Here is a 27454-nt window from a genome sequence, read left to right on the forward strand (position 1 = left end):
GAATACAAGTAAAACACACGATTTTTATCGTGTGCTATATAAAGTTTCATTATACACTTTTTATGAACGGAATCATATGCAATTTATAACTATTATAAGGAAACTTTCATATGCAAAATGTATCACGATAACATCATATCTTTTGAAATGAAAAATGTTGTTTTATATGTATAAATCAAACACTCTGCTTATACTGTATATGTATATGTGTCCATCTTAGACACTACAAAAATTATACTTTTCATAACAAGTAAACATTTTACTAGAGATTGCTATACAAACGAGACACAGTTAAAGAAAACTATAATAGGTATAGTTTTACGAGAACATCACAAACTTTTTCATACTAGAAATACTATTTCAAAGAGATACATTCATATACAAGAACAAACGAACATTTTCATATGTACTTCGAGTAGTTTTCACAAACGCTTTTACATGTTAAAACATTTTTAGAAACTGGCATACAAACTGTAGGTTTCCTTTTTGAATGTGTTATAGTTGTACTTCAAAACAAAGGTTTTCTCACACTTAAACTATTTTGTCAAACGGTTTTCGATTTGATTTATAAACTGACATCAAGTCATAAATTCTTATCTATTAAACTTTTCAATGGTTTTACAAAACTTCTTTTATGCTTTTATATTATAAATTGCATGCCTCTATATGTATAGTTATATAAGAAATGTTTAAAAGACTTAGGAAGGCTATCCACCCTGTTTCCTTTTCCTCGATTTGGATGTGGTCTGATGGGATATTGGGTACTCATCCGAAAGTCGTTTAAATATTAATTATATATCATATGTACATATATAGTCATAAATGTTCCATCAGTTAATTTAGTTCCGACACTCTTGGGTAGCAAGGGTGTATAAACCTACTTGGACACTCATCAATACATTCTAGTAAACTATTATAGGAATAGTTTAGGGGATACAAACATTATCCCTATTACAAGAAATTACACCAGAGTCAGTTCATTCATGAGTCTAGACTAAATGCTATATGAAGGGATACTCTTACAGAGATTCCTCTTACATGGATACATTTATATGGATACTCTTACAAAGATTCCTCTTACATGGATACATTATTATGGATACTCTTACATAGATTCCTCTTACATGGATACACTTATAGGGATATTGTTACATAGATACTATCTGGTAAGAAACAATAAGGGACTAACCATTCCTGAACCCACCTGTTAGCAACAGAGGTAATGATCATCTACGGATGTCTACAGTTAATACTTATACTAGGAAGACATTTACGGGACTTACCATTCCTTCAACCTGCTGTTAGCTACAGAGGTAAATGAACATCTACGGATATTCAAGGTGAGAACGTTTCGGCAGTCGCGATGTCGTGTCTATCCTAATACCAAAGGATAATACTTATATGGCTATATTTTCCCTATTACTTTTACTTTGTGATACATTCATGTAAACGATGAAGTAGACTATATATATTGTTAATAGTAGACATAAAGGGGAAAACCATCTTTGTTACAGCAAAACATACAAGTCTCGGTAGAAAACTACTTTCAAAACATTCAGGTCTTGATAGAAGGCTACATTTATGCTAGTAGAAAATATGGGATTTTCTAGGAGTTTTCAAAACATATACAAACAATTACATTGAACGATTTCAAATGTTATCATCAAACTTATACGAATAATGACATTAAACACTTATGAACTCACCAACTTAAATGTTGACCTACACTTTCAAAATAACTTGTATTCTCAGGTCACCAGTAGACAGGTACGATGACCAGGTTTTGCGAAGACGGAGCAGTCAAGACTCGTCTTTTATTTTGATTATTTGTTGTAATGTCTTATTACTATGAAAGAACACACATGTATTTAACTATTACTATTAATGCAATGGACGATGTTGTTGCTTGTTTACTACTTCACATTGTTGTGATACATACATGACGTCCTCCGCCCCAGAACGTTTCCTCCGTTCTCTGTTTTGGGGTGTGACAACGAATATGTTTTTTCTACTAGAACTAACGGAACTCGACAAATCTACATGAGTTATTGTATTCATTAACTAAGATTGGAAATCTTATGGAAAATCCTCTAACCTGTAACTATTAATCTCGTGTGAGCAAGAAAGTCGTGTAAAAATAAGATACGGGTTGACAACCCCACTCATGGTTGCTAGCTACAACACAACGGTGTGCAAGCGACGAACTGTCCTTTTGTTTGTTTATTATTTCGACGTTGATGAAGCGTGTGGAACTTATCTTAAGATGCGAAACTTGTAGCATCAAGCAGAGGTTTGAAACTAGTCATATAGTCGCAGTTACGGACTCATGGTAGCATGTTGTTAGAAGCATTATACTTTGTCGTTATACAAGTATTAATGTTAAGTATAAGTTTCCCAAACACTTATACTTTAGGTACAAGAAACTGGTAGGTATACTACTTGTATATTAAGTAGATAATTATACATAACACACATACTTGTATATAATTGAAATAGATTTATACGTAGCGGTTTTACTCGTATAGAATTGAAATAGATTTATACGTGGTGGTTTTACTCGTATAGAATTGAAATAGATTTATACTTAGCGGTTTTACTCGTATAGAATTGAAATAAGATATATATATATATACATATATATATATATATATATATATATATATATATATATGTGTGTGTGTGTGTGTGTAGCATCTTTCGTTTCTATGGAATTACAAACACTTACATTCATAGTATATGAGACTTATAGGTAAGCTACTTATTTGGTAAGTAAACTTGTATACCTAGGATATATATGCTAAACATTGGAGAGTCAAAATGATACTTTCAAAACTATACTTTTGAACTTGGAAAATGTATTATTTTTATATGGAGTTAAAACATGTAGACTCACCAACTTTATGTTGACGTATTTTTAAAATGCATTTGTTTTCAGGAAGTTGATAACTATGATACGAGAAATGACGTTGCACTGCTCGGTGTTTCCGCCAACGACCGGGGTGTGACAATATGTAGTTTGATTTATTTAATTGTATGCTTTGTCTCTCCGCTAAATACTATCAACATTGAGGATCTTTTGATGATATCAAATTCAGGGATGTTCATCTGGGTTAAAGCTTCTAAGATTATCATGTTCATAGAGGATTGTCCATCTACCAGGATCCCGCTAACAAAGTGATTGGAAATGTAGGGAGTTATCACAAGTTTGTCATGGTGAGAATCTTGGACATTTTATCTATCTTGTTCATCGAAGGTGATTTCTTTCTCGCTTGTAATAGATATGTTCTTCCAGGGTATTTCTTCTTTCTCTTCCTTGGATATAGTAGCGTGTCTTTTTACTACAAAATAAGAAGTTCCAAAAATGTTAGAACCCCAGAAATAGTGTTAATTACCTTAGCATCTGGAGGAGGGGATCCTAGTTTTTCCAGGATCTTCGCAGGTTCTTGCTCATTTTCTCTGTATCTTTCTTTTCTCCATCCTAGGATCTCTTTAAGATATCATTTGCTTAGGAGATAGCTAATCTCCTTCCTGAGGTCTATACAGTCTTCAGTGACATGGCCAAAATCTTTATGGTATGCGCACCATTTGGAGTTGTTCTCACAACTTGATTTTTCGTCTTTCCTCGGCCACCTTGCTCATGGTAAATATTAAACCTGAAATATCCATAGAGAAACAGTCAGAGATCCTAGGAATTCATCTTCATTTCCCTATTATCAAGGGCATTAACCATGTGATGGTCATGTTTGAAGTATAGTTTTTCTTTATAGGATCTTTGGGTCAGGATTCAGCCTTCCTATTGGGATTGTCATGTGAATTTGGGGTGTTGGTCCTCTTCTGAATTACTTTGTCTTCTTCTAGTCTGATGAATCTCAATGCTCTACTTCTGACTTCATCCATTCTTCTGCAATGGGTCATCACAAGGTCTTTATAGAATGGAGAATCCTTCTTCAGGCCCATTTTAAAAGCTTCCACTATAGTGGTCATGTCAATGTTGGGAATGTTCAATGGTTCCTTGCCAAACCAGCTTACAAAGTCTCTAAGGGCTTCATTAGGGGTCCAAGACCACTTGATAAATATCACTAGTGATCTTTTCAAATATCATGATGCAAGAGAACTGATTATTGAAAATCTTAACTAAGTGAGAAAAATATGTAATGGAGTAAGTAGGAACATTGAGAAGCCATTTCAAGGTTGATCCTGTAAGAGTCGAACCAAAACCCTTGCATAAACAAGCCTCTTCTAAGTGCAATGGAATAGGAATGATTTCCATTATTACACTATATTGTGATATGTGTTCCTCAGTATTTGTGGTTCCAACGTAACGTTTAATGTTGGGAGTTTGGAAGCGTTTTGGAACTTCAGTGTCAGCTATCGAGGGAATAAATCACGAGATCTTGTGCATGGTGGGGGATACTTCCGGTATAGGGTTAACTACTACTGGCATGATCGAGATCATCTGCCTTAGTTGTTGAAGTTCCTTAGCCATGGTTGGCCTTATTAATGCATCAAGATTCATGGAGTTAGTATTAAAGGCATTATTTTTCGAAGAAGTTACAAGTGTCATTGTTCTTAGGAGTAATGACGGTTTCGTCAAGATCCTGGATCACAAGAGCTTGATATGTTGGGGTTACATCCCAAGTCAAAACAACAGTGTATGCTAGGGTTGCAGTCTCTTGGACGTTTCCTTAAGGATCCTATGCTATCAAACTTTAGGATCTCTACTCTTATCCTTTCCACTTCCCTGAGCAATTTCATGTTGTCCTCCTATTGTTGAGGCATTTGTTGCGTCAACATCTTCATCACGGAGAAGAGTTTATTATTGGAGATCAAAATAGGAGGATCTTGGAATCCCAGGGATCCTGTATTCCTGTGGCTAGTGATTCAAGAGGTGCTCATTTTAGAAGCATCAAAAATTTTGTTCTAACCAGGAGGTCCATTTGGAGGTGGTGGAAGACCTTTTAAATAAATGGGAGGAGTAGAGGAAGGAGATAAGGTTGATTACCTAGACATGATTTTCAAGCATTATGAACACCACGACCCAACGGTGGTCGCCAATCTATTTTGGTTAAAACCCGATTTAGAAGATATCAACAAAATTTTATGAGAGGCTATAGTGTTGCGGCTAATATGGATATAAACTTGAGATTTAAAATGACACAAATGATTTACTAGGAAAGACCTTGATCCTTGCTAGGATCTTCGGCACAAAACCTTGGGAGGTGATAATGATCACCTGTCATGTTTAATTTTATTGATGGAAAAGCAAGTTACAGAAATGAGATTGAAATTACGAGAATAACTGTTTCAATGAGTCTACGTTGTGTTATAGTGTGATTTATACATGTGTATTTATATCCTAGGTCGAATAACTAGAAGTCTAATATTACCGGGATCCTATTGAAGAAGTATTTGCACGTTTCCTTGACTTGGTATTTTCGGGTCTTAAGCTTGATTGAAATGATTATACATAGTTGTTGAGTATTTTGTTGACTAATTATACACACATGAAGAATAAACAAGAAATATATATGTTAATTTCGTTAGGAATTAATAATGGTGATTGTTAGAATCTTGATGTATGTTTCAGGATCTTGAGACTCTTTTAAAATCTGGGATCCTGAATAGGTTTAAGGATCTTGACCCCTAAAACATATCTTTTATGTATCATATTAATATTCTTGATTTACTAATATTGACGTGATGAGAAAAACATTAATGGACTATACATATCTTGTATGTATCATATTTATATTCTCGATGTAATGCTCTAATACCATGTTGATTAGTGTTTCTCGAATCACGTCAAATGCACTACATCAAGAGTATAAATATGATATAAAGAAGATAATAGGGTTATAGTTGTTTGGGATAAATACAAAGGGTCATATAACAAAAATAAAATACAGTAAATAAAAATTTTATCGTTATGGAATATAAGTGATTACCCTACTCTAGGTAATCATTTACTAAGAAAGTTATAGAAAATGAATTTCTACTTAAAGTTGGCTAATTATACTAGTTTTTAGTTGGGCTTTCACAATTATTTCCGAAGACTCCGTTGAACATGTGAAACAAAATTAGTTAGTTCAAGCACATATTAGTGTAGCATTCAAGACAAATTTCGCAAAAGCTTTCAGCTGATTTTGAATAGTTTAGCTCAAAAAAAGACAACATCATAAGTAGTTGAATACTTGAATGTTAAATTTAATGGAAATGGCAAAATTGGTACGGTATTTGCAGAAATCTGGCGACTTTTTTTTAATCATGTAAATGTCTATTTCATGGTCCTTCGAGTTTAAATTTGAATAATTCATGTTTAGCTTATTTTCTGCTACATTTACTTGTTAAAAAAAGAGGTTTGGTTATTCTTCTAGCAATTATAACCCTTAAGTTTCATGACACTATGTCGCCACAAGCACAATATATAGTAGCTCGCTAGGGGACTGCATGAAAGCATAATTCTCACATTGAGCCGATTTACATGCGATCAGAATCTCACATATTGCAACTTTTAAGATTCAAAAGTTTCACCATTTCAACAAAATATGCTGACATAGTTTTTTTTATGTAATGTCAAGATTCTTATATAAAAGGACTAAACTTATGAGTTACTATATTATTACAAATACATGTCGTAATTAACTGTAGAAGCACCTTCCCATTAATTTTTTTGCAAAAGCAACATCAATAATAATATCATCAATGAAAAAGAATTTAGAACTTAAACCTCTTTGGGATAATTTTAACTCCTTTGGGGTAATTTTAACTCCTCCATGCATGATTATATTTATATTTGGATGAATGGAATAGTCAAATCAAGAGCTCGACGAATCTTTGTAGGGTCAAATACTTCAACCACAACTGAAAAAACTGATCTAACGGGCCGATGATCGGACATTTGTGAATCCAAACTATCATAACGAAGTTGTTCAATGCCTTTCCCCTTCCATAAAATCCGATCACACCTGCATTTTATGAGTAAGATTCATTAAATTTTTCACTCGATAATCATATCCATTTTGACTTTTTCCGGACCTTTAGCTTTTTTTTTTTTACAAAATGTGAATAGGAATATTATGTATTAACAACCAACAAGGTGTTGTTGTGTAGAAAGAGGGTGATATTTTTCACTAAAACTTAGCTTATTTTTAAAATCTTATTTTATATTTATTTTAAATTTATTTATTTATTTACTTTTTATTTCATAACAAATATAACAAAGATATGTCACTCTTTTATTAAAAGGACGAATGGAATTTAATACTTTCACCCATACCCTAGACATTCAGAAATCCACGGAAGGATTCGTCATAATTAAAATTCTACTTTTACTTCCGAAATTTTAAATAGGAATGAGCACAAATAATTTCAGTTTGTAGCTATAGAAAAAAGGACATAAGGATCTTCTAATTTTTTTTATTATTATTTTAAGTTTTGCATAGCATGAGACATATTTAGCATTAGAAAAGTTGTTTGGTTGACTTTAAAACTGTCAAAATGTTCACATACCATGCTGGTGTTCTTCTTTTCTCCCCTTCTTTAGGAATTTCACCTATATAGTGATCCGAATTGATTTCATACTTGTAAGTGGGTGGAAAGTTGATAACACCTTCCTTCCATCCCTCGAAGACACACCCACTTCTAAGTTCTTTGCATAGCTGTCATTAACATTAAACTATAATTATTTTGGATGACGAAGAGAATAAGGGCTTTCATGTCTTTTGCACAGATTAAAGACTGAAAGCGAGTCTTTGTTATATCTTCTTAGATGTTATAGAAATTCAAAATTTTGTCCCGTTACATTGCAATGAACATCAAAGGCAATAGGTCGCCATGCTCTTTTATCACCTAACAAACAAACACGCCATATGCTAAACTTTATAATCATGAATCTAATTAACTTGCCTGATCACTGTATAACAGTTTCTCCCACTGCTTTAGGGCAACGAGTTTTCTGACGTCTGCATCTGCCATATTGATACGATAATTCAAATCGCCAAACCAGAATATCTGGCTGTTTAATGGAGAAAAAAACGACTTAGTATCAAAAGTATGAAAATGAGGCTTTCTCGGTTAAGTCCTATTTTTTTTAGAAATATACACTATTTTTTTTATCAATCTACATCATTTTCTAAAATATTATTTAAACCATCGTTCATCTAGACAACACTTGAAAGAAAAAAAAAAACATGGCCTTACTCATGAGATGGAATTGTTTTAGGTTGATCATGGTCTAATACCGATAAGAAATGAGTTCGTCTCAAGATCTCGTTAACATCAGAGTTGCGCCGCCCATCATCCCCGTCCTTGTGTCCGGAGCTCAAATGAGAACAAACGAAACATATTCGTGTTTGATAAAGAGACATGCTAACGGAAATAGATCCCTGTATCAAAAACTTTCGATTACTTTCTTCTCAATAAGAAGGTTTAGATGCATAGCATTTTACATTTATTTATATTTGTGTTATAGTATATTAATATATTACTTTCACTTCTTGGCATTATAAAGTTACAACATTATAGTCAAGGTTCTAAATAATGTTAGGTGTGACTTGTCGACAATGACAAGCCTCAAGTTTTTACGAGCTATCGTGAACCATGTCGATTGTAAGTCATGAATTAAGGCGATAATTTTTGTATATAACTAATATTTATATATATTTTCTACTATTATTCATTTTTATATACATATATGACTTAAGGTGGTATTTTGTTAAAGATTGACATCAAATAGAAGCCTTCAAGCCATGACGAAGCTATGACGAACTTTTTAGAACCTTGATTATACTTTCATTTTTTTCTTATTAAGACACTGTATGAGTTATCTATTAGAAAAAGACATTTTATTTTGAAAAATCTACCCTTATAATATTGTACTTTTCCTTATTTTAATATAAAAACATTAAAGTGTTAAAGAAATGACAATGCTATAATTATGTAGATTTTCTAAATTACATTGTATTAAGAGGATATGAGTGTACGTTGAAGTTTTTCAAATTATGACACTATATGTTGAAAATTATAGAAGCATATGAATGTACTTTCAAATTTATTTTCTAATCAGGAAATTGAAAATTTTACCTAATTATAGGAGTGATAATTATTTTGAATTTGTCTGCTACGACTCGATGTATTTATTAGAGTAGAATGTTGTAATAGGAGGAAAGGAAAGTAGGATGTTATAATAAACAAATTAATTGAAGTATATTTTTATTTATAGTTCACATACAAAGACTTCTAATCATGAGTTGATTCAACAAGATGCAAAAAGTTACCTTATTTCCCATATAGCCCATAAGCCCGATGCCAATGGGCGTTACTTTTACATTGCTGATATTCCTTCTCAACCTTCTCCGAACCCAAATTGAAAGGTATATACCAACCATCTGTTTACTCACGATTCGAACATACCTAATACATAACAAGTACTTTTGGTTTAGTTTGGTCTAGCACTGTTAAGTTCAATTTGTCATATTACAAACTAATGTGTATAAAAGAGAGTTTAAATTAATTAAGATAATCATGCTTTATATATTCCGAAAAGGGAGATTGTTTCTTTTTTCATATAAAGGACAAAATAATAGGAAATACGGAAAAGCACTTATAGGTTCACCATTTTATCAATTTAATCACATCACTATTTTTTGTATTATAACATTGTACTCTTTGAACTGTTACTAAAGTGACCATTGTTGTTGCTCACACAATTTTGAGAAATGATAAATACATTCTGTCATTTATTGATATTGCCACAAAACTATTAGTTTCTTTACTTTGGTTATTATGGTTAAAGTGATAAAACAGAACCGTTTATTAGCTAAATCGATATAATGGTCGCCAAAATCGATATGGTAAAAGTATGTTATCATTGTATATATTTTTATAATTATATCAAAATAGGGCAATAAGAAAGATGTTTTTCTTAAAATATGCGTAACAATTCAATCTCTACCAAAAATAGTTGGACAACTAAATTCGATAATCTAGTGGAAATACAAGGTATTTTTTCCTACAAGGTTGAGAAACACACCTATCAATTTTTCCGCCACTTTTTATCTGTGGATTTCCTTGCTCGACTTCTATTCTGTCCATGAGAGAATCATCATCTTCTTCCATTACTAGTTCGGATACATTATATAGAGAATCAAAAAGATCATCCCTCTCTTGTTTCTCCGTCCAAAGCAAACCCACGTCGCACGAGCTATGCCGCAACATTCTCAAACCCCCAAGATCAACCACATTACCTCGTGGACCGAAATTGTTAGCTGTCAAGTAGGAACAAGAATATTATGGTTAGTTGTGCTAGCAAAAGTCAGTGTAGTATATATATTCCATCTTAACTACTATAAAGATACAAATACTTTGTAATTCTAATGAAGAATACAATTCATATGATTTCGTTGTTGAAAGCTCTCTAATACTCAAAGTGTCGCTTACATTCATGTGTGAACCAATCTTTACGAACTTGATCCGAGCTACTTAGCACTCTACGTAAGTTGTTACCGGAGAAACATATATCGTGTTTTCTATCCGGTGTGTATTCGGGCCAATCGAGGCCGTTGAATCCCGTTAGCCCGATCATCGAAGTAATCTCTTTCCTTTCGGGATCAGTTATTTCGGTTGATAGAAAATCCACACTGCTTTTGATCTCGGTAACAGGAGAGGTCGGGGCACTATAGCTTTTAGGTATGTATTCGAGTTCTTGTGATTTGTTAAGAGATTTTCGAATGACTGCCTCCCATTTTATTATCGGTGCTCGAGTCTCGGCTCCAAGCACATTCCCCGCGTTCAAAGGAACGACTTCTTGAAAACTGTTAAACGAAATTTTTGTTAGGGATTCTGGTTGCGAAAAATGTTTCATAATAGTTTGTTTTTGTTAAAAAAACAAGTCATTTAAAAAATAAATTCGAAATCCTAATAAAAAATGATATTAATTTGGATGTATCATGTGAATTAGATAACTTTTCTAATCCAAAATTCAATGTATTCTAAACATTGTTATTATCAATAACGACACAACAAAATTTCACAACGTACAAATATGAAATTTGGCTACATTGGCATTGTCCTTTTCAAGAATTTTATAATATTGGAAAAAACCAAAACTTGGTTATATTTTAATAAGTTGTTTCGATCAAAAGCACCGTGTGAACAAAAGATATAAATTTCATAAGAACGAAAAAAAACCAACAAAACTTCACAGCAATGTTACAAACTACCACCAAGTAAAAACATACGTTACCCGAAACCAAAATTACAACAATACCATTACTTACCCGAGAATATATACGTCAGCCGGTTGGTGCATACTAAGCCAATCGTCGATATCAAGGCCATCAGGAGGAAGCTTTCCCGCAACATTCCAAGTCCCGATCATTAACCTACAAGACATGATGCATGTATTGGTGTTGCAATATAATATATATACAAATATAATTTTTTAAGAATTGTGATTATGATGGAGAAGCAAATCTATCATATTTATAGCCAAACCTCAAATCTTTCGTTTTAATACAATGAAGATCCTCTGATTTCCCCCTCTTGTGTTTTACCAATGTTTTTGCTGGTGTCACTAAAAATATACAACCATTAAACCTGCTTAGAAAAGCCCTTAGCAACTATTAAGTACAAATTTTATTTGAAAATTCAATTAGGGATGAACTACAATTTGGTCACATTAGAACCAGATTAATTAGGAACTGATTTGCAATGGATTCCAGGTATATTGGATTAGCGAGAGGCTGGTACGGATAATCGACCCATTGGAAACGGAATTAATGACAGATGAACAGATGGACCAACCAATGCCAGCATTCTAATACTGAAGTAGCATTATTTTGCCTTTTGTTTTGTCATTATTTGAATATCTTATAATCTATAACATCTACTGCTTTACATTTGCTTTTGATTTTTATTTAATGATTAAAACAAATTATTTTACAAGAAAAAAAACGAGATAATTACCATTTGAAGTTTCACTCGAGCATGTAGACATGTTCCTCTCTATTCTAGGAGAATTCTCCTCGTTAAAACCCATATGTTCGCGTTTATGAGAGGAACCTGCAAAAACGTTCAAACCATGATAACTAAAAAGTAAGACCTGGTATGTTTTTCTACAAAAGCAATTTTTGCGTATTTTTCCCTTTTGGTGGATACACGTTTCTCAAGTGCACGTATTCTTATGCAAACATGGAAAAAGACAAATGACATTTAATCACTTTCAAAACAAACAACACCTAAGTCTCCTAGCTTTTGTTACATATGATAGGATGTGATTTATTACCTATAACATGATTGCCACATGCAAATTAAGTTGTACGACGTTTTAGAAGCATTAGAAATAATGGTACTAAGAATGATTTCAACGATATCTAAACTGGAACTTTTTTCCCATCTACTAAGGCTTAGGGGTATCCTCACGCGTGATTTGTGAATGATGATGAGGCCACGTAGGTATGTTACCATTCCACAGCCGATCCACTAGGTTGTGGAAACCGTGTTCAGTGAAGAGGCAAAAGGAAGAGAGAGAGAGAGAGAGAGAGAGAGAGAGAGAGAGAGAGAGAGAGAGAGGGACCGGATAGCCCAACTAATCCAATGCATCGTCTCTATCCATCTTCATAACCACTTCACAGCCAACTTACCGGTGCTTGGGGCGGTGTTCACGCGGCTTATGGGCTGCCACATAGGATCTCACGCGTGGTTTCGAGGAGCATACTGGACAGCCTAAGATAAGACAAGGGCTCGACTCACTCTCTCTTTTGTGAATATGACATAAATGACCTTCTCACCATGATGAATATAGCCCTAGAAGTCTTCTTAAGTCCCAATATTAAAGTCAGCCTAAGACTAGAAAAATTAAAGCTTTTTCACGATCCAAAACATACCATCATCTTCACTTTCAGTATCCATTTCGTCTTCACTAAAATCATTATTCTTTGGATGAATATTTAACCATTTTTTCATCACAATTGACGGCCAAAATGCCTACAAAAAGACACATCCTTCAAACATAAATACCAAAGAAAGAAAAAATAAAATAAAATGAAGAAAAGCGATAAAGTTTTCTCGAAATGTACCACAGATCGTTTCCCTCTTCGAACATGCATACTTCCAAAGAATTATCAAAATCCCTGAAGAAAAAATGTGAACTTTAAGAAACAGATGAATGTGAAGTTTATTTAAGTGAATTCATGGTTCCAGAAGCCACGTTTATATAAATAATTGGTCCAACACAGAAACTCACAAAACTCAACTTGCAAGAAAAATCAATATTTTGGACCTCACTACAAAAACTTACATGAAACATCACAATCTTTTCAAATAACGACATAAAAACAGCCAAATAGTTCCAAGACATCATTTTCAAACACAACTTCAGATCGATGAGATAAACCAATGACTATTAAATACTCTTCGAGTTTCATTTAGATTTGCAGAAAACCACTAAATTGAGCTTTAAACATATTTAATCCAAGAAAAGTGGTTTTTTGTATTAAATATGTTTAATGAGATAAACAAAAACATAGATTAATATCTTACTCGTGGTCCCTAATGTAGTTAATGCAAGATCACCAACCAAAACATCACTCAAATTATGATTTGTTTAGACGGAAAAATTTAGAACATGTTAAAAATGTATTAATTCAACTGGGCCAAACTCACTTGACAAAGACAAAATTGTACTTGACATAATATAATAACTACAAAGGGTTAACGGCAACAACGTCGATATTAACGCCATCTTCACAAATCCCAAAACAACATTTTTTTTTTGTTTTATGTCATACGTCAGTCTTGTAATTATTTTTTTATAACATTAATATTTACACGATTAGAGCAAATTGCTACAACTCACAACTACTTTAATATATATTAGACATACTAGGTTTTAACCCACGGGTGTTATTTCTAAATTGAATTTAAAAATTAATTATTTAATAAAATAATATTTCAATAATTCTTATAACTTATAAATTGTAATATTGAATATTTTAATAAATTTTTTAATTTGTAAGTATTTAATTACAAAGTAAATGGGAAGTATTTAATTCGGAATGAAGATTTTTGAAAACTCTTTTTTTTGATGCATGATTCTTGTTGGACATATGCAGATGATGCATTACCAATGTGTGTAATGAAATTAACATAAAATACAACAATATGTAATTATAAAAAAATACAGTAATGTGATGGATTAAGTGTGATTTGCTAAAATTGAATAAAACGACGTTACAAAAAAGTTGGCTACAAATTTCGAAAAACTTCCTTATAAACAACATTGGAAGTTTTATTTGTGAGTTTTCCATCTTTATCTAAAATTAATAATTTTAATCCCTCTCTGCTCTGAACTCTAGATAAGGCAACATACAATTGTTCATGTGAAAAAACTAGATCTTTCAGAAACAAACCAACCTTTGATAACGATTGTCCTTGACTTTTATTAATAGTCATTGCAAAACATACGGCCAAAGGAAACTGTCTTCTTGTGAATTTGAAGGGAATCTTTTTTTCTGATGGAGTTAAAAACATTCTTGGAATAAAAGTCCGATTTCCAATATTAGTTCCAGTTATTATACGTGCCTCAATAACACGTTTGCCCAATGATAACACCTATAGTCTTGTGCCATTACATAAGCCGTTTTTCTGATCAATATTTCTCAGTAACATTACTAGAACACCAATTTTTAAAACTAACTTATGATTTGGTAAACCGGATACTTTGAGACCATTTAATACATCAGGATAGTATAGATTTGCATCAAATTGATCATGGAGAAATTCGGACTCACATATGCTGTCTGAACTTAAATATTCAACTTCATCTCCTGGAAACTTCTTAAGCAAACGGTCATTTATTTCCTGGACAACTTCATTTTTCGGAGCAAGTATCGCTCTTTCTTGGAAATAATTTATATCGCTATAGTTCTCTAAAATTGAAGGATATACAAACTCAATTAAGGAACCTATAGGATCATGTGAATCGTTAATGAGAATATCATCCGGAATATCGATAATCGTTTCACCGTCGTTCGGACCACCAAGTTTTCCTTCTCCTATATCCAACAACCAATTTGCAAAATCTCTTATTTTTCCTATATCTAATTGATCCCTTCCAACAGTTAGCCTCATGTTTTTTGTTAATCTATGGACTTTGCAATGTTCCCATAAATATGAAGAACTCAAAGAAGCATTTACAATGTTCTGTCTACTGCCACCCGGAACAACAGGTAGAATCTGTCTAAAATCTCCTCCAAAGACAATAACTTTCCCTCCAAATGGAATATTTGAGCTTGTTGAATTTACGCACCTTAGTAAATCCTTCAAAGTTCGATCTAAAGCTTCAAATGCATGCTTATGGACCATAGGTGCTTCATCCCAAATTATTAAAGAGGTTTTTCTTATTAAGCTTGCCAACTCACCATCTGGATTTATGTTACAAAAAGAATCCTCTGTAAGCTCAAATGGAATTATAAATCAAGAGTGTGTTGTTCTACCACCAGGCAATAATAAGGAAGCAATACCGCTTGAAGCAACATTTAATACAATATTTCCTTCAGATCTAATTGCTGCAGATATTGTTTTCCATAAAAAAGTTTTACCCGTTCCACCATAACCGTAAACAAAGAAGACACCTCCTTTATTTTCTTGAATAGCACTCATGATGTTTAGTAAAATATTACGGTGCTCATTTGTTAATGCAAGAAACATACGATCATAGTCATTCTTTATCACGGGAACGTCGTAATCTAGCTCCTCGGTGATAAGCCGATTGTTTGAAGAAGAAACGGATTCAACATCTGGGTATGCCATGTTTTTGAAGTTTTTGAGTGTAGAGTTGTTTCGAAGTAAAATTTGTTGTATTTCGAACAAAGTTAAGTTCTTAAGTTCATCTACTCCGAGTGACAATTCTGCACGAAAATATTAAATAATTAATAAAATTTGTCATCGATATTTAATAATTTTATTAATAATGATTTAATGGTTGTTGAATAATAAAAATAAATTAATTTAAAAAAAAATAAGAAAAAATGTTATACCTGCAGACTTAAATCTTTGTCGTTGTCTATATAGAATTCCATCTGCCAAATATTCCCATGTATTTTCCAAACGACCTCTGGTTTTGACATACTATTACACATCAACAATGTAGCAAATAAAAAGAATAGATAAAAACCAGATCCAGAATGACTTGCTTCTTTAATTGCATCAATGTATTCCTTGTCATCATCTAATAGCCCGAGTGCATAACAAGCATCTCTAAAAGAAGAATGTGTTTGACCATTTACCATGCAAATATCATCAAATGATGTTGGTCCTTTTACTTTATTTAAAAGAATCCTTAAGAAATATGCCTCACCTAGTTTAGGTGAAACATAATGAATTCTACCGATGGCTTTTCCTACTTTCCTTCGCTTCCAAAACCGACCATTTAATATCCAAACAAACTTTGTAGGGAATTCAACATATGTGAGTTTTCGTGCTTCACTGTCGATTGCATTACATTCCATCCAAGCTGTGAACTTTGAAGCCGCAGCAGAAGGTTTGTCAAGAACATCATCAATAGCATCGTCTTCACCATATACAATCTGTTGTTGATTAGGAAGATGAAAAGGTAGTCTGACAACAGAAGGATATCTGCAATAAACATCATATGTAAAAATTCGCCATGATGCTTCACATGCTGATAAATATCTACAATCGTAATATTCAGCTATTTCATCGACCGCATCATTATTTTCACATTCATTGTTGGTTGGTACAACAGCAACTGTAGCTCTATCAGGACCTTTATTTATGTATTTAAACAAATACTTTATAGAAGATCCCTGATTGCACCATTCAATATTAATATGTGCCTGATATCTTTTCAATAGATATTTGTTGTATAGAACAACATTTCTATTATCCAACCTTACACCTGATTTTTCTACAAAATGACCACCGTTTCTTCGCCTATATAACGGAAAACCATTCTGATCAACAGACGAATGATTACTGAATTGTTTTGGAAAGTTTTTAGAGCACTTTTTATCCACCATGCATGGACAATTCATATTTTCAGTTCCACATGGACCATGAACCATAAACTCATTTACAAGTGAATACAATTCAGGATCTTCGATTCTGTCTGGTATCTCTGCTGAAACTATCGGATCGATAAGTTCAACAGTTGGTAGCTTGTTGTCAGAATGCATGAATAGACATATATGACTATGAGGCAAACCTCTTTTTTGGAATTCAATGGTATAAACATCTGTAAAAGAATTTGCCAAAAAAAAGTAAAATGTGATTAGATATTAAAACATATTTAAAATATAATAATAAGATCAATGTTTTATAAAAAATTTAAAAATATTGTTTTAATTACATGCTTGAACTTTGCCGAAAATTTGATTATCCCTTAAGTCTTTAATGAATGCATCAAGCTTGATCTTGAACAACCTACATAGTATATCAGGCCCGTCTTCTGGTTGAAGTGAAGTATCCTTAAGAAACCTTTTAATCTCAGGCCATTTGGGATTACACGTAAAGGTTATGAAGAAATCAGGATATCCAAACCATTTGCATAGTGACATGGCATCCAAATAGTTTTGTAGCATATAACGTGCACCTCCGGTAAAGGATGAAGGTAATATGACACGTTGGCCGACATTCAAGATATTAGTCGTTCCTTGAGCTTTTTGGTTACGTAAATTTTCATAAGAATCACATCTAAGAACATGTTGTTGCCTACGTATGTAGTACATTCTCTCCGTTTCCATCATAGTGTAGGTATCTACCAGAAATTGTTAAAACAACCTTCTTGAATTAAGTATGGGAGAAAACGAATGATCTCTGTCTTGAATCCTATAAGCGATATATTCTCTCATTGTACATTTCGCACGCTTGCCGTTGTTCGTAAATGACACACCTCTATGAAGAATGTCAACACTATAACCATCATCCCCATATGGAAATAGCAATGGATATTGGAGAGGAAGATACGAAGGATGCAATTCACTGATACGTTGTAGACAACCATTTTTTGTTTGAACGACGATATCCCTCTTCTCGATTGAATCCGAAATGTCACCAATTATTAAAGCAGCAACCTCAGAAGCAGTCGGTAGGTTATATGTTCTTCCATCTTGCTCCCTTCTCCCGATAAGTCGTAATTTCATATCAACTTCTGGATTTTTCTGAAAAGTATCTCTTACCATCCTATAAGATCTAACCAACACATTATAAGAATCTCATCGATTCCCCCATAATCGATCGCAATCAACAAAGAATGAAAGGTTAGTAGAATATTTCATCTACGATGCCGTGTCGTCGTCCGATTTGGTCATATTCAGGTTTGAAAAATACGATCTGAAGGTAGCCTCCCCTTCTTCCAGTACCACAATCAATTATTTCCATGATGACCATCATGACTAATCAACCTGGTTTCCAACCTAGGGTTTATTCGATTAACATCTGCTCTTTCCCCAATTTCAACCAATCGTGGGTTCGGATGATTTCAGGGGTTAAAACCCTAGATCTCCAATGAAACAATGAAGGTAAAATCATGTGATAGACGAAAACCGTGATGATTAAAAATTGATTATTGATCATAAACATCTATTCCAACATATTTTTTTACTGATCAGTAAAATGAAAGTTTATTTAGATTTCGGTAACACTTTTTGTTCTAGTATTTCCATAGGTCGATTAATGATTTTTTAATTGCAACTGTTTCACAAGATATAAAAGATTTTGATCTATTATTTGTATATATTATAACATACGAAGATCTTCAAAAACCAAGAACACATAAGTTTGTTTGAACTTGTATGAAACAGTTTGTTGTAAATTTCAACCAAAAATTCATAGAGAAACCAGTGTAGTGTAAACTCATAATACTAACCTGACATAGTGATATGGAAATCTTGCAGGAAGTAAGACGGGTTTAAAATGAAAAGCAGTTGATTTGTGAACTGGAATGAGGATTAGAACTTGAATGAAGCACCCTGATGTACGTTTGATGAAAAAAGAATCGCAGAACCAATTCAAAAATAAAGAAGACGAATGAAGAAAACGTAAATTTTCGGTTTCACGTTCTGAGGTAAAGTTATATATATATATATATATATATATATATATATATATATATATATATTGGAAAAAGGTTTTGATTTTATGATTTTGTTGTTGTTGCATCTTTATTGGATAAAATTTTGTTCCTGATTTTTTGGGATTTATAAGATTACAACTGAAATTTAGTTTAATATAAGATATTCATCTAAAAAGGGAGTATAGAATATTAGGAAATAGAATCTTGAATATACGAAATTTATAGATGATTAGTAAATATGCTGACACGATTACTTAAATTAATAATAATACATAGAAAAAGTATTTAGTAGATGAAATAAATAACAAAATTCAAATATATATATATATATATATATATATATATATATATATGTATCAATAAAAACTAAGAAATAATATTCACATGGTTTGAACGGGTTGACATTTTAGTGAAAAACCTAATTATCAAACATTAAATTTTGGATGACTTGTTAGAAGGTTCATCATCAAATGATAGACTACTAATTATAACATTGTATTTTGAAAGTACATTGCTATAATTTAGATAACCAAAAGTAAAATACTACAATTACAAGAATGTATTTTCAAACTACAATGCTATAATTTTTGTAATTATTTATTATATTAATGTAAAAGCACTAAAATAAACAAATCATAAAAACCTTATATGTCTGTTTACTGAAAACTATATAGAACCCTATTTTGGAATCCAGTCTGCCAAGTGTATGATGAAAAGACAGAAATAGATTATGCTGTTAATTATAAAACCAAGATTATCATAACTATATCCAAGCCCAGGCTGGTTTAAGAGAAACAAACAAACATACATTCAAATTTGATTAATACTTGGACAATGAATGTAAAATATTGTAAAAACATATTTACCTAGTGTGTGGTTTAAAAAAACTTATAGAAAACCAAGTTTAATTAGCTGTAGGACAATGAGAGCTTCCAATCGTGCATCACGATTATGTAGGTACTCAATCTTAAAAATCCTAAAAAATCATAGAGATATATAAATTTAGTTTTAGTAGTTGCACTGATTCCTACAAAAAAATGGGCTAGCAAGCATATTTTATAAAATTACTGAATTTGATTTAATTTAATTTACTAATCCATCTTTCCATGATGGGTTCTTGTAGCCAATTGAGAATGCGGGGATGAAAGTCAAATAACCAAAACTAAAGTTTTAACAAACTTTGACATAACCATTGTGTATGTTACATAACAAATCCTTCTTTATGATCTCTTTTATTGGAGTAATATTCATCCATTTCTTTCTCGTTTGTCTGCAGTTAATCAATAGAAAGCTGGATTAAAAGTTAAAATGGAATAAAAACTGAAATTAGGAATAAAAACTAAAAGTTGTCCCATGTTAATTATAGGATTAATTTTTTAAATCATAATTCATAGGATGGAAACATTACATACAAAGGCTTCCTCTCCAGCCCCTTCATAGTTTAGGAGATGTATGCATTATGTTGTCCCTTCTTTTTTATCTAACTTCATTAATATTAATTCACGTCAAAGACCAAAAAAATAAAAAGGCAAGACACCAAGTATTACTTTACACAAATGGGCACAAACAATCCATAATTGAGATTTTGATATTTCTTTAATTAAATTTAAGTAAAGTAAACCCAACACCAGATGATAAATCCACCACCAGGAAGTCCTACATGTACCATGAATGAACAAACTTAGAACTTAGGATTCTTACATTCTTTGACTTTTGGGAAGGCTAAGCTCCAAAAGGTTCATCAACTCACCGGTCAATTGCTTTAAATAACTTGAAGAAGACAACATATAAACCCACAACTATTACAAAACTAATTATTTTAATCAGATTAAAATAAATAAATAAAGATGATCTAGGTTGTTTATTCTTTTTCGTTATTTTTGCTTGAAAATATTACTCAATCATGTATAATCCTAACCTAATAGAACCAGAAAACCTAAAAATCATAATCAAACAATATGCCCTTATCAATTTTTATTATATATTGACTAAGACACCTGCAAACCATGTTTTTCTTAAAATAGAGATTTCGTCAACACTATTAACATGTTTTATGAAAATGACTTTTGCTGTCTTATTTGTTGTCTCAAAAAGACTTTTGCATTCTTTTTACCTGTACTTATTATAGCATCCTAATTTCATTTATTATTATCACAAAATTGTACTTTCATAAATATACCAAGTTATAACAATATAATCCAAATGTAAAACAATTTTCATTTGTATAATAAGGTAAACTTTTATAAGTATAATAGGGGTAAAATGGGTAAAATAGTCATTTTATCAAGAAATAACAGTTTAGACTTCATTTATTTTACTTTTTAAATAAAAGAGCCAATCTTTGCTAATTAAGAGTGTAAATAAAAACTATTTACAAAACAAAAATTGAATATTAAAATAAAACATACTACTACACCAATAGATACGAATAGCAATACACTTCAAAGGGGAAAATCAACAATAGCATTATGCTTAAAGGAAGAGACAAAAAAGGCATTATACTTTTTAACTAAAAGAGGTAGCCAAAAAATCATAAAAACCTTATACTAATTAACAACCTGGATGAGCTGTAACATTTGAACAATAATAACCCCATAGGCAATATCGGCCAAAAATTTAAAATATTAAGAAGAAATTCAAAAAATATTTACAAGCAAATAAACTTCAAAATATATTTTATTTGAGTTATAACCAAAATCAACTAACTTGTCCACTTTAAAACAATAAAAGTATCCAAAAATATTCAAAACCAATAATATTTCACATCCTAAATACCCCAAAATAAAAATCATACCAAGCAATCAAAATATCTTTATAACCAAAACAAATGATCAAAATATATTAAATGTGTCTTATAACCAATAGCAACTCACTTTTCCATTTTTGGAATCAAGAGTGGAGTTTCCTCTGCGGTTGACTTTCTTTTAGCCTTAGTTGAACTTAAATCATCTCCAGAATCAACATCATAAATTTCTTGGAGGTTGCGCTTCAAATCACCTGATATTTTGCTTGGACTTGTTGCGGTTGACTTATCAACTGTTGAGGGTGTAAAACTTTCGTCTGTTTGTGAGATCACATCCTAATTTAAAAAAAAATAATAAGTGTTTAATTCCTAAAAAAAACTAATATAATTAAAAGTTTATAAAAGAAAATGAAAAACCTTTTGAACAGGCTGTACAACATCATCGGATTCCAAAGCAACTTGATTTAAGGAGACAGATTGAATACTCTAAAAAATAAAATGGAAATATGTTAATCGTTATGTATTTTAACAGTAAATAATTGTAAATTTTCAAAAATAAAAGATTACATACCATAAGTTCTATCTTACTTTCCAATTCAGAAACAATGGACATATCTTCTGTAACTCTGAGAACTGTGTAGATGTTATTATAGTTGTTGACATTGTATTCTGTAATATCTACAACAAAACCAAACTTGCGGTTTTTCAACACGTTAAGTTGCATTGGAAATAGCGCATCACTGTCTCCCGCCTGTAAGATATATTTTAATAAATTAAAAAATAAAGTAAATCTTTTCTGATTTTAAGGTATGAATAATATACCGCATCATGTATCTTTTTCAACTCGTAGGCACTTATATTTAACAGCCTCTTTGCTTCCCTATCAAAAAGAGTCATACCAATGGTTCCAGTACAATCTTGTACGTTGATTGGAATTATATACCTAAAACAAAAAAAAAATTATGTCATTGTTAGTGTTGTTTTACAGATTGACAAAATTAATAGAAATAAATATGTGTATACTTTATAACTGACTGAAATTCAGATTTTTTGCATTGTGCATTTGTACACTCGACAACCATAGTTTCTGAAATTCCCTCAGGGTTGGTATACGAATGATTGGCTTTGGGAACAGAGTTTTTTTTTCCACATTTTTTGCATGCTTCATAATACCATGGTAGATTCTGCCTTATATTAACAATGGAAGCAACTAATAAAAACTTCATTTCCTGTATCATATCAAATGTAAAACTTATTAAAATAAATTATGCAAAAGTAAAATGTAAAACATATCAAATAATGCAATATACCTTAATTGGTTCGGTGATCTCACATGTGACAACCTGATATTTCAACTCTTTGTAATGACCTAAAATGTCAAGTATTGTAACCACTTTTGAGTTAATAAAATTAACTTTGATAATAAATTGTCCAAAAAGTTCTATTTAAATTCCCTCTATGTTTAAATGTCATTAAACCATGATCGTACGTAAAAAGAACGCTCAAATCCGACTTCGTATATTGAAGTTAAGATTTTTCCAAGTTCGGCTTAGCAACAGACAGCTAAAAACTCGAATCGGAGATCGAGCGACTTTTGGCCGGAATGACCTAAACGAGAATCGAAGGTCTCGACAATGGTATTTCAGCGGTAAAAAGTCTGGCAAAAACCGACGTCAGATAAAGAAGTTATGAATTTTTTTAAAGAAATTCCTTAATCACGTCATTTTATAATTAAATAATAAAAATAATTTCGGAATTTGCCAACGGAGTCTAAACGAAAGTTGTAGAGCGTAGTCTCACCTACGCGTGGATATAAAGACCATCGAAAGCGGAGCTCGTATGAAGAAGATATGATTTTTTGAAGTTTATTAAATAAATTATATATAAATTAAATCAAAAATCCGGTAATATCCGAAGAAGGAGTCAGCATCCTCATTCGAGTTACGCGCTGCGTAACCCCGTACGCCCCGCGTACCCGAGGGCCTTGGTCTCGGTCCGTCCACGTCGCCCCTATGTGAAGCTACCGACCCGCCCCATCCAACCCGCCCCATCCGATCCGTCCCATCTGAAGCCGAGGCAGTCAAGGACTCGCTCATGCATGACGTACGCGTACGAGCGTACGCCCCGCGTACCGAGGCTTCTCAGACCCCCTATAAATAGAAATGCGAGGGTTCCCGGAAATTCACCCCATTTCTCTCCTTTCTCTCACGATCTTGCCTCGATTTCCGTACCCGTTCAAACCCGAAGCTCTGGTCTTTTTGCTCAAGTCCCGAGGGTCGATTTTACTCCCGAGATTCCCGAGAATCCCGAGAAAAATCCGTTTCTCAAGAGGAAACTCTGCCCGGTTTTCCATCTCGCTATCTTCAAACTTTCAAGTGAGTTTCATACCCCTTAATTAACCTTTTTAAGATATTCTAAATGCTTTTATATGCTTTCAAGGGGGGGGGGGGGGGAATACAAGTAAAACACACGAGTATTATCGTGTGTTACATAAAGAATTATTTTATATGCTTTTATACATATCCAAATCACATGTGATTTATAAACTTTATAGGAAACTTTCGTATATAAAATATGTTACAATAGAATTCTATCTTTTGAAATATAAATTGTTGTAATGCATGTATAAACTAAACATTTTCTTAGATTTTATGTATACTTGTCTATCTTAGGCTCTACAAAAATCTATACTTTCATAACAAGTGATTCCTTTTCTAGGTATTTCTAAACAAAAGAAACACACTTTTAGAAAACTATAATAGGTATAGTTTTACGAGGATATTGCTAACTTTTACATACTAGAAACATGATTTTCAAGAAGTCACTTTCATATACAAGAACAAACGAACATTTTAACACGTAAATCTGTTTTTATACCACGGCTTTGTGAGACATAAACTTCACGTACGTTCGAGTACACATTTCAAGTCCTGTATTATATACCAGAATCCCTTGGAGGGGGAGCATGGTGTTTGTGTATAGATCTATACGGGCTTGACAACCCGCGCCCTGATTGTTAGCTACAGTCCACCGTTTGGGGTGACAAACGTCATAACATTCCAACGCCTGAAGAACGTTGTGTATAGGCATTCCGAGTCAATAGTATGGTTATAAAACTCACATGGGGTATTAAAAATGCATTGATTTACAAGGTTTTCAAACACATTGGTTATTTCACACTTACATACATTTTAGAAACAAACATTTGTCTTGAGAGAAGGCTACTTTTATACTAGTAGAAAATATAGGATTTTCTAAACACAAACAAACAAGGACAAAACATTTCATTTCATACAAACATTGTCATTTAAATACTTATGAAATTCACCAGCTTAAATGCTGATCTACTCTTTCAAAATTACTTGTATGTCCTAGGGAATCAGTAATTTCAGGTATCATTATGCTTTTGATGAAGGGATGCTGCGGTGCCAGTTTAATCTCATATTTTGACATCATATTGTAATTGGTTTTGAACATGTAACTTTTTGACAAATGTAAACTTTCAATTATATATATGATTGTTGTATTGCTTTCTTTACTATGTATTCTATTGTTACGCTACCACATGAAGTCATCCGCCCCCGAACGTTTCCGCCGTTCAAGTTTGGGGGTGTGACAGATTGGTATCAGAGCAATGTTTATAGTGAACTAAGTATATCGAACCACATAAGATATACAAACTATAAATGCTTAAGGGACTAACACTCTCTGACAAAACATTTTTCTTTTTTACACTTAAGCAGCGTTACGTTTAACTTAAATTGATAGTTCATTTAAGTACAATTACATGCATACAACAAATTATTTTCATGATATCTAACTATACAACAAGTATTTAGACAAGTTGACACTACGATTAAGCCTCGATATATGTAATCAGATTTTGGACAAATATAGCGTGATCAACTATATTTGCCCAAGATTGGACCAACGTATATCGAGGAATGATCGTAGTAAGCAACAAGTCAAAACTTACCAAACCGTTACTAGAATCAAACACAAGAATTTAAATATTATAGGAGTATTTGCTACCTAAACTAGTTTAACTTACATGTTTTGCAAGTTTCAACTTTATTCAACTCCTATAACCCTATTTCTCGTACAATCAAATGGCTGGATTTCACCACCCCGGCGACCCCTACTTTCCCAACCAAGGCAACGGAAGATGGGTCGAAGATGACCCCGAAGAGGACGAGGAACCCATAGAAGTGGATGATGACTCCGGTACCGACTCAGAACCGGAAGTGATCGATCCACCACCCGTTCAACCTCCCGTCTTCGTAAGGAACTTTCAAGGACCGACTCCCGTCTGGGGAAGTCTCCTCCATCATTGGAGCCAACAACAGAACTTACGCCCTCCCTACGGCATGTGTTGGGACTTCTATGATGTCCGCGGCGGAGGTTCGGCTGATCGGGCACTCCTGGTAATGGTGGGTAAGCTAGCCAATCAGTCCTATCAGTCCGGAGTTCAAGCTAGCCGACTCCGGGATGTCAACGTGGAAGTGCAGGTTCACACTTCTGACATCCGTAGGCTGGACAAGATACAAGACAATGCTCAACTCCAAACCGAGGCATTCCAAGCGCAAATGATTGCAGCCCTCGCTGAACTAAGGGAACAACAAGCCGCTTTTGATAGGCGTCTAATGGAGTCGAAGCAATCAGATGCAGAGTCAAGCTCCAAGCGCAACCTACGTCGCAAGTAGTGCTTGTCAAAGACTCAAATTTTGTTATAGCTTAGGACCTCGGCTAAAAGTCTTTAAATTTCTCGAACTTTGTAATCGGAGACCCTTATAGGGGTCAAATTTTCATGATCGTTGTATCAACTTTTATATTAATATAAGTGACACTATTATTACTACGTTGAGTATTTCGTTCAAACCTTGAAAAGTCTTTGAGAAACCAAATACTTGTTTCATACTTTCAGTCTTACAAATAACTTTCATTTTTCTATTTTAAGACTCATACTAGCATCGGTTGTTGAACTATAGCAATTTAGTTCATGAGACACATAAATTCTCTATTCTATGGAATTCTTATCTTTACCTTTTCAACCTATAGTTTAAGGATGCCTCCGCGTAGGAATCCAAGGCAAAACAATGGTGGGAAAGCACCTGTACCACCACCACCTCCACCACCTCAATTTGATGCTATTATGTTCCAAGCAGCAGTCACCGCAACGGTAGCAGTTGCCATGTCACAGATGAATAACTCGAGTACTAATGGCTCGGGATCTGGCACACACCCATCCAACCATGGCGAGAGTCATGGACCACCCTGAGAATGCACCTATAAGGACTTTACTAACGCCAAGCCCCGGATGTTTTATGGATCTGGTGGTGTGTTAGCCCTGAGATAGTGGATTGAAAGGACAGAGTCAGTCTTTGAAATCTGCTCCTGTCCCGAGCACAGCAAAGTCAAATTTGCAACTTTCACCCTTATTGATAGAGCTTTAACTTGGTGGAATGGCCACGTTAAAGTACTTACCCTGATAGTGGCAAACTCCATAAGCTGGGAGAGCCTAAAAGCCATGATGATGAGAGAATACTGCCCACGGGGAGAGATTCAAAAGCTCGAACATGAACTATGGACTCTCGGAATGGTTGGTACCGACATCGCAA

General features: G+C 33.1%; 3 protein-coding genes across 4 annotated transcripts; all 3 read right to left on the minus strand.

Moving 5' to 3' along the window:
* Positions 1 to 6608: 6608 nt before the first annotated feature.
* LOC145056643 (type I inositol polyphosphate 5-phosphatase 2-like) lies at positions 6609 to 13216 on the minus strand. Of its 2 annotated transcripts, XM_079004345.1 has the most exons (12): positions 13077 to 13216; positions 12885 to 12984; positions 11965 to 12060; positions 11494 to 11572; positions 11277 to 11381; positions 10438 to 10811; positions 10031 to 10265; positions 9276 to 9411; positions 8200 to 8384; positions 7906 to 8014; positions 7510 to 7658; positions 6609 to 6965 (listed from the first exon to the last, which is right to left on the minus strand). In XM_079004345.1, the coding sequence occupies exons 1-12, from the start codon at positions 13104 to 13106 to the stop codon at positions 6788 to 6790; spliced, it is 1776 nt and encodes a 591-aa protein (XP_078860471.1). In that variant the 5' UTR covers positions 13107 to 13216; the 3' UTR covers positions 6609 to 6787. The 2 variants fall into 2 exon arrangements, with proteins under 2 accessions (XP_078860471.1, XP_078860472.1); XM_079004346.1 differs by lacking the exons at positions 12885 to 12984; positions 13077 to 13216 and adding an exon at positions 12284 to 12536.
* Positions 13217 to 14610: 1394 nt separating this feature from the next.
* Positions 14611 to 15363, minus strand: LOC145060060 (uncharacterized). The gene has a single exon (XM_079007788.1). It carries the CDS (start codon positions 15361 to 15363, stop codon positions 14611 to 14613), a length of 753 nt encoding a protein of 250 aa, XP_078863914.1.
* A 111-nt stretch (positions 15364 to 15474) lies between these two features.
* LOC145060061 (uncharacterized) lies at positions 15475 to 18200 on the minus strand. The gene is made up of 5 exons (XM_079007789.1): positions 17876 to 18200; positions 17369 to 17776; positions 16194 to 17254; positions 16038 to 16128; positions 15475 to 15908 (listed from the first exon to the last, which is right to left on the minus strand). Exons 1-5 carry the CDS (start codon positions 18198 to 18200, stop codon positions 15475 to 15477), a joined length of 2319 nt encoding a protein of 772 aa, XP_078863915.1.
* Between the last annotated feature and the right edge of the window lie 9254 nt (positions 18201 to 27454).

This window comes from Lactuca serriola, chromosome 6 (assembly GCF_051521515.1).
Source record: "Lactuca serriola cultivar US96UC23 chromosome 6, Lser_US96UC23_V15, whole genome shotgun sequence".
Lineage (NCBI taxonomy): Eukaryota > Viridiplantae > Streptophyta > Magnoliopsida > Asterales > Asteraceae > Lactuca > Lactuca serriola.